The 8,568-nt window shown below is 39.3% G+C and overlaps 1 protein-coding gene across 1 annotated transcript; it reads right to left on the reverse strand.

Moving 5' to 3' along the window:
- LOC110486173 (homeobox protein Hox-B10a) lies at positions 1-7,931 on the reverse strand. Its single transcript, XM_021557589.3, has 2 exons — positions 3,985-7,931; positions 1-2,600 (listed from the first exon to the last, which is right to left on the reverse strand). The coding sequence occupies exons 1-2, from the start codon at positions 4,604-4,606 to the stop codon at positions 2,323-2,325; spliced, it is 900 nt and encodes a 299-aa protein (XP_021413264.1). The 5' UTR covers positions 4,607-7,931; the 3' UTR covers positions 1-2,322.
- Positions 7,932-8,568: the final 637 nt, after the last annotated feature.

An 8,568-nucleotide genomic window follows, 5' to 3' on the forward strand; every position in this document is an offset into this window, starting at 1 on the left:
TTTTTTTTTTAATGTAGCCTTTATTCCACGTATACTAGCTAAAGTGATCAGCAGTTATAAAACGAGACAAGATACAAACTGCAATACAGCAGGAATGGAGAATATGAGAGGAAGTAGCATGCCCATGCCATTTCAATCATGCACATAAAGGCCTATAACGCACGTTAAGACCTCTTTGTTAGCCACAATAGCAGGCAATACTATTGTAGTGAAAAGTACAGTAGTGTAATCCCTGTGACACATCCGCTACCCTGACTTCCTGAGTCTACAATAAATGCCCTGTCAATTGCCCCTGATAAAAACCTGGATGCCCCAGACAGCGTCAGTAAAAATCGGGCGCTCTTCAATATGGCGATGCTAGCAGGAGACGCTACACAGTTTCCTTTTAAGACAAAAGGCCAACAGACAAAAGGCTAATATCCAGTATCCAGTGTGGGGAAGTTGCGGCATGTGTTTTCCATCAAATCTTCATATTCAAACAATATCAGAGAAAGTCCATGCAAAATGAAACGATAGATAACGTCAATAACGTCGAATGAATCCATAAATCTAGATACACATGGAATCAATGGGGACTAAATAACCATATGCACACACTAAATACACGCACGTTATTACTTTTTTTTAACGTGCAGTGGTTATCATGATGATCTGGTAAAAGGCTATAAATGTCACAGACCAGATCATAATTCCAGCTCGACCAATCTCTAACAATCTGGAAGAAAAAAAAAAAAGAGGGAATTCTATGTGGATTGCATGTAAGCCTACACTGTTCCCAGAGGACGTTAAAAAACTGTCCTGTTTGTTGGCTAACAACCCGCAAATCAGCAGCGGAAACTCTGGCATCTGCAACTTGACTTTTGAAAAAAAAAAAATATATATATATTTTGAATTCAGAAGGTAGACTACAAAAAAAAATGGTGTCCACTGAACGCAGCTAGTGAACAAGGGACATAAAGGACACGATAGATGTAGGCTAACCATGACAAAGTATATTATATACGTTATTCGTTTTTTTTTTTTTACAAGGAATCACTCCTAAATCAGATTAAATTGTTTTAAAATAGACCTTGTATAAAACTAATGTATGCATTGGCATTGCTTGTTATGATAAGGAAATGAATTACAACATACAACTATGCTACTGCAAACCACAAATACTAGCCTAATAATCATAGTTACAGCAACTACAATCATCACTACAGGAAGAGTAATCCCATTACTGGAGCTCATATGACATGGTAGGAGTAGGCTCCTAGAAAGAGGAATGGGCTAAAGGTGGTAATAGGTGTCTAGAACTAGAAGTTGTTGCAATGGGATGTTCCCAAAACAAGCTATTCTGTATGTTTTTCTCCATCTATCTATCCACACCGAAGTTGCAAATAAAGAAATATGGGAACAGGGGAATATTTATTCAAGCAGAAGTGATAGGCGAAACTATATCAAAACAAATATTAGCTTAGAAATTGATAATACAAGACAAAAATATATATTATATCCCAGGCTTGCCTTTTGGAAGGTCAAGGGCTCATGTGCGTAGTAGGAGCATGTTTCCCTATATCACCGAAAGCGTAACCTTTATTTCAAAAGCTCTCATTTAGGAAACAAATATGTATTTTTTTTTATAATCAAATCATTCATTATTGTAATCAATACATCCTTTGTTTCAAGTCAAGCTGAAAAAGGACTCCGTATAGACAAGAAATAATGTTTTAAATCCTTCCGATTTTACAAAATTGAAGTTCAAAATATTGTGCTTATTGGTGCACATTTTTCAGCGCATACAAATACAATTGCGTCCGAAAATAAATAAAATAGTGCTCACGTCATAAATAAAGTAATCTTTTTAAATTGGCTTCCCATAGCCTAGCATGAACTGTAAACAATAGTTTTCGATTCAAGACGGTAGCCTATGTCTGGCAAAAAGACCAATTAAGCAACGTTGCAATCATTCTATTGAGCCATCAAGAAACAACGACAAGACAGTTGTTTAAATAATGATCAAATAAAGTGCTTTTATGAAGGGTGTTGCGGGACAAGGGTATGGAGAAAGAAAACGTTTCCCGACATTTCCCATTCATGGAAAAACTCAAGTGTAACCGGTAAGAGCCTCATATCCTCATGCAAAGTGTATAGGACATAGATGGCACTTTCATCCAGCCCATCCTTGCACTTTCATCCAGCCCATCCTTCAGATCAGAACCACTATCTCCACATCCTTCAGTATATGGTCCATCCTATTGTTGACTTCATATCATCCCATGCTCCTGCACTCAGTCATGTCCATGTAGGCCTGTCTCTGCGCACCATGTTTGTGGGGAATCAGATGGGGAAATGTGTGACCGTGTCCCTGGTTCTGTGTTCCCGTGTCATCTTCTTCATCTTCATGCGGCGGTTCTGGAACCAGATTTTGACTTGACGGTCAGTGAGGTTGACACTGCGAGCGATCTCCAGGCGGCGATCGCGAGTCAGATACATGTTGAAGAGGAACTCCTTTTCCAGCTCCAGGGTTTGGTATTTGGTGTAAGGACAGCGCTTCTTCCTCCCCGCCTTCGCCCACAGCCATCCACAGCACGCATCATTTTCGAATGTTGCGTCCTCTGTCAAAACAAGACCAAACATTTATTTAGTGATAGACTGGCAGAGCGCAAATTATTTGTTTTAGGATGTGCACATTTCTAAAATGCTCTTGCGGGCATTACCTGGCTGATATAATTTCAGTTTATGACGGGATATAATGTCACGTGACATGCATCTCTTCCGTGTGTGTGTGTGTGTGTGAGTGTGTGTGTGTGATAGAACACAAAACAATAGTAATATTTTCTCCTCTAATTCACTGTTTGCTAGTTCTCTGGTAGTTCTCTGAAATGCAAGGTTTGTTATCATGTAGGCCTTAGCTAAAACGACGTACATTCTACTTGGGCGTGAATAGGTTATTATCAAAAGGACAAAGTGAAATATGTAGGACTACAAATGCATAGGAGAGGTATAGGAATAGGCCTCACAATTCTGGTATTGAATTGAACGATTGTCGTGCCTACTGGAGTAAAATCCATTTGTCTAGAAACCCATACGTCAAAACAAAAACAAAAAACGAAGCTAGGCCCCATGTTTGGATCAAATCTTTTACGAATCTAAATATTTTCCTATGTTTAAATTGTAAATGGACAAAAAGAAAAGTAGTAGTCTATCTGAATGTAGCAGATGATGTGAATAATGTGTAGCCTAACATCGAGGCATTGGCTATTGTTAAGCTAAATGATGCTAGCCTACTCAATAAATCATTATTCTGATTAGGCTATAGAAATCAGAAGATTTCACATAAAATAAACGGGTTATTGTTGATCCATTAATCTGTTGTACTAGGCCTATAATGACAGGGCTATAATGACATTTTATTTATAATATGCCAAATGCCGTTGGACAACTTATTTCAATATTTACTAGAGGCAAGCATGGTATAGTTGTACATAAAAATATTATTTGGAACAAAATGGCGTAATATTTGAACACTCAATGTCAATTCAACCTGAGTCAACCTGAGTTGAAATATGTCAATATTTGGATAGCTATAGCATCTAGCATGGCAACAGGCAAATAGAAGCTAGCATTAGCTTTAGCCTACATTTTATTGTGAGACTGAGTCAGTCGGTTATAGCCAACTCTCACATAAACCTGGGCCCACAATCAATTGTATGCTACGCCTAGCTAACTGTCCCTAAACACAAAGGAGACTTCCGCTGTTTTGATGTTCAAAAGAGCGCATAGTAAAATTGAGTGCAATTTAGTCTGGCGAGGGTAGTTCCGTGCAATAAATACATTTTGAGGAATGGCTCCCTTTGTCCTCTATTCTCTCTTCCCTTTAACAGCCTTAGTAAAAAAAATCACCATGTCTCGATTGACCGGATCACGCTTTCCTGTGGCTATTGCCATGGTCGCGTTCTATCTTTCAGAGCTTTTTTCTTTTTCATTCCATTTACCCACCTTGCGTCTCCTGTCTGGGACTTTTATCGCCCTCGGGTAAGACTGATGAGGGCTTGTCTCGCCGTAAACCTATGACTAAGTCTTCCGTGTTGGTCTGACTGGCCAGGGTGATGCTGCTGCTATCGCTTCTCTGGGCTTGACACTCATTGCTGCCCAGCGCTAAGTCGTCAATAACGCGCTTGAAGTCAGAGTCTGGATATGGCAGCACCGGGAAGCTCAAGTTGCACAAATGGCGCGAGTCTGAGTGGGGAGAGCGCGGTGGATTGGTTGTGGGCAAGCTGTGCACACTGTTGTTGTACTCCTGGACTTTGATCCCCGAGTATGACTGCTCCGGGCGGAAGTAGCCCTGAATTGGACCAGAACCGCCCGTCATGGAGCCCATCTCTGACATTAGTCTGGTGAAGGCAGACACGTCCGGTGAAGGATTTGAGTGGTTGTCTGGTTCCAGAAGCAAATAGGAGGAGCTGTCTTTTCTGTTTGACGCGCTGTAAGGGCACGCACTGACCTGCGGCACCCGGACCGGGCTCAAATGTGGCACGTCCCAGTTCAGTATTCCCTGGTGGTATTGGTATCGAGGCTGAGCCATTGCTTCTTGCGGCTGCAACTGCTGGTGCTGGTTCATTGTCCCGGGTATGGCCGTGTTTGGCACGGAACCACAGTTATTTTGGACACTGCAGTCCGGGTCAGAGCGGGCGGCGTGCTGGTGAGGGTGGGCAACAGAGGGGGGCTCCTTTGGACGGCAGTCCACGAAAGAGTTAACCAAGGACGCCGTGAAAACGAATCTCTAAGAGCATGACATTGCTAGGACATATTTTGACGAAAAGTCTGGCGAGCAGCTTCCTGCAGGGGACCCAATAGAGTCTGGGGTTCACCGGCAGGCTCCTCCCCTTGCGGCGCTGGTTGATTCAAGTGCCTAAATATCATATTCCCAGAACTCCCTGTTTAATTGATTTCTTATCCATTTCTTATCTTATCCATCTTTAATTCAATGAAATGCATATCGCCAATGTGTCAATGCAAGTAGCGGAGTTTTTTTTCAAAATGGCAGAGATTGACATATTATTCACTGCTAGATGGAACATCTGCATTAAATTATATTTTGGACACAGATGTGTAATTCACTCACTCGGTTTAATAATATATATACACCTGGCTTGACTCTATTCCAAGCTGTATGAGCATATTAATATTCAACTAATGAGTTTATAGAATTGCAGCTTTCAAACCTGTTGTCAAAATTAAGCAACGTTTCGTTTCGGCTTACAATCCCTTGTTAAAATGGCAAATTTATCAGTCAGATTTATACCTATAAATTCGACGAAATGTGCAGCAATGTCATACACATTACAATAGTTATTAGCTCAAATGCACGCCTATCACTTAGCCTATCACTTACATCATTGCGCACAGATGTGACTACTTTACGCACAAATATTATGACCACATATCTTATTTTAAATGGATGATTTTTACTTCACGCTTTGTACAATCACACACTTCTTTGTGTTTTATACAGGTTATATACAGTACCTTAGCCATGGCTCCTTATAACCTAATGAGTCATTGCTGTTGATTATTTATATTCTGTAAACGTTGTTAATTATTTGTAATTATAAACCCCCCAGCTTTAAAGACAATCTTGAATTTTTCCAACTATGGATAAAATATATAAGAACTCTGCATTCATCTTGTAAATATATTTTTAACGCTGTATTGTTTAGTAATAATACAATAATGATAACAATAGTAACAACTAAGGCCTATAGTTACAACATAAATAGTCATAATGTTCTTACCTTCTTAGCAGCACATTGGAAATCTACAATTGTTGTCATTTTTTTTTAATAAATGAAGAGTACCCGTCACTCACATTCCTAAAAAATGATGACATTGCTTTCTTTATTTATGTAAAGTATTAATTCAGTCACACCTATAAACACTTCAATTTGGAATGAAAACAATAATTTAACGCAGGACTGTCTTTCATATTTAGGTAGAGGATCGGCCTATTGTGGTCACACGAACGAGCTGAAGTATAAACTAACTGTATAATTTTCGATATAGGCTATCTAGCATTACATGTTTGAAATGACAAGAAAGTAAATGTCATGGCCCATAATCAGGGTTACAATTAAGCCTCAAATTGTAATAATAATATATATATATATATTTTGAACTGCAAAATTGTAACGCATTTAGGCAATATGGCCAAAGAAAACAGCTGGCATAGCAGGTATGTTTCATTTCGAAACAAGTGCGTAAATTCTGAATTTAGAAACAAGTGAAAACATCTGTACGTCTCAACGATAGACTTATACCTGCTCTTTGGTGCCCAAGTATGCGCAAAATAGGTATCCTAAAATAGGCATGCCTAGTGTTCATTCAACAAGGCCCACTCAATGGAGTAGTCTACAGCAATGATGTAAAAGGTTTGATGAAAATAAAAAAGTTGAGGGAAACTGTGCATGCTGAAAATTGACAGAGAATACAGATACTTCTGAATGCATATAACGGTTATAGTTTTAAACCGAGGTTGCTAAAAACAAAGGGAAATTAGAAAGGTTTGGAAATCTCCCCGAGCAAAAATCCTGTGTGGCCTCCAGATGTCGCTGTACAGTTGAATCAATCGAAGGACTCATGCCACGTTGAATGCAAACGTTGTATATTGGATACAGATATAATATTGTGAATTTGTAGGGCCTAAAGGTGTATACAACTTTCTTGATTCTCTGCGTTTACAGGCTAACTAATACAATATGTTGGCTTTGGACAGGCAACAAAGACTGCGTGCAACTAATAGATAAATATGTAGCCTAATTCTTACAGTTCACTAAATTGTATAGATTAGCCAACTGATCAAAACTAAAAGGTCCATGTGCGATAACCATATTTCGCACGTATGAAACACATAGCTAAGAAACATAACTAGCCTAACTAGCCAATCGAGTAACACCTCATTTTCTTTCTCGTCAACCAATAGGCCCTTGCGGCTGTCCATCTGATAGACATTATAGATTCGTTGGAGGTAATCGTTTTGCTAAAAAAAAAAGCACATTGGTCAACAAAAGCACTATTGCAAACTGATAGACGTTATCATAAATATTAGGCTATTAGCCGACACATGTTAAGGTCAGACTTCGACAGAAGAATAAATAAGAACCGTGTCTGAGGGGAGAATATGTCCTATATTAGAAGAAAGAAAAAACGTTCAACTGAGAAAGATGTAAACGGTTGTATAAAACGTTCGCATGGCCGCAGAACGACCATTGCTACTGCTACCGCGTTCGTATTGCATAGGCCTGCAAAATGTGTCCTTAAACATATGTGATGCTTTTAAAGTTGTATAGACAGACCTATGTTTAAATGGTTTATATTCTATATAATTTAACTACTCTACAGTAGGCCTACGCTGCATCATTCAATGTAAGCTTAAACTTGCACTGCACACGTAGCATCGCGGGATGGACGTTGATGCATATGGCATGGTGCAAGTTACGTAGTCAATAACAACAATAAGCTATGGGAAGGCGTATTAGTCTACAGTAAAACGACTCTCAAAAAAGTAACCTAGTCTTACTAGACTTCGAGGATGTTGACGTAAACAGTATTGTATTGAAGCTATAGGTCTCTTGATGCTAAACCAAACGAATTTGTGTCTTCCTTTACAAAAGATAAACCAATAGTTTCCCAGACACTACTGTTTTTGACGTTGACAACACCAGTCTAACCCGGCTGTTTACTTTTTGTCTGGTGGGCTGCAAGTAAACATTTGTGGGGGAACTTGGAATGACTGCCATGTCCTAGTAGCCCAGATAGAAGAGGCAAAGCACGATTTAAGCCCCAACTTTTTTTGTGCAACGAAGGCACGACAATTGACATATTCCCAACATTCCTTTTTCTTAATCACAAAGAATTGCTCTCCAACTGCTGAGAGGAACATCGGTGAAACTCTTAACTGTATCCATGACTAAGGAGCCCCCAGATTGCTATAAAGTTTTACAGCTGAGAAAGGCTCTAAATACTATGCCGCTGCTCTGGAAGGTAATGGAATCGATCTTATGCAGATATTTCCTCTCAAATGCTGTTTTTTTTAAAGACAAATCCATGCATGAGTCGTTATCTATATAAAAACGAGTTTTTTTAATGAAAATATAATTGTGAGTGCATTACTTGCTGAGAATAGTAGAATAGTGCATTAGTAGAATTAAACCATATTATAACGAGCTGTTTTGCATATCTAATCATCAGCACAACGCGAAAGTCTAACCTTGAGGTTGGAAGGTCGAGCACCTCCACTAGAGTTGAGTGCATGGGCTACATTACTAGAAATGGCTATTCATAGGCTATGTGCTATTCACATGGCTTTATCTAAATTCCTCAATAGAAAACGAGCCAATGTTTTCCAGCATGGGGCCTTTGCCAAATTACCGACACAGGTATTGACATACCTGTTTGTCTGGTGTTGACGAAATCAGTAACCTATTCGTCGTCTAGGGTTGAAAACAATTCGAATAGCATAACGTTAGTAGGCTAGGCCCATGGCCAGGCTATGGCAAATAATGACAATAGGAGTTTAAAATATTT

The sequence above is a fragment of the Oncorhynchus mykiss genome, chromosome 13 (assembly GCF_057628025.1).
Source record: "Oncorhynchus mykiss isolate SJ-2025 chromosome 13, ASM5762802v1, whole genome shotgun sequence".
NCBI classification, from domain to species: Eukaryota; Metazoa; Chordata; class Actinopteri; order Salmoniformes; family Salmonidae; genus Oncorhynchus; species Oncorhynchus mykiss.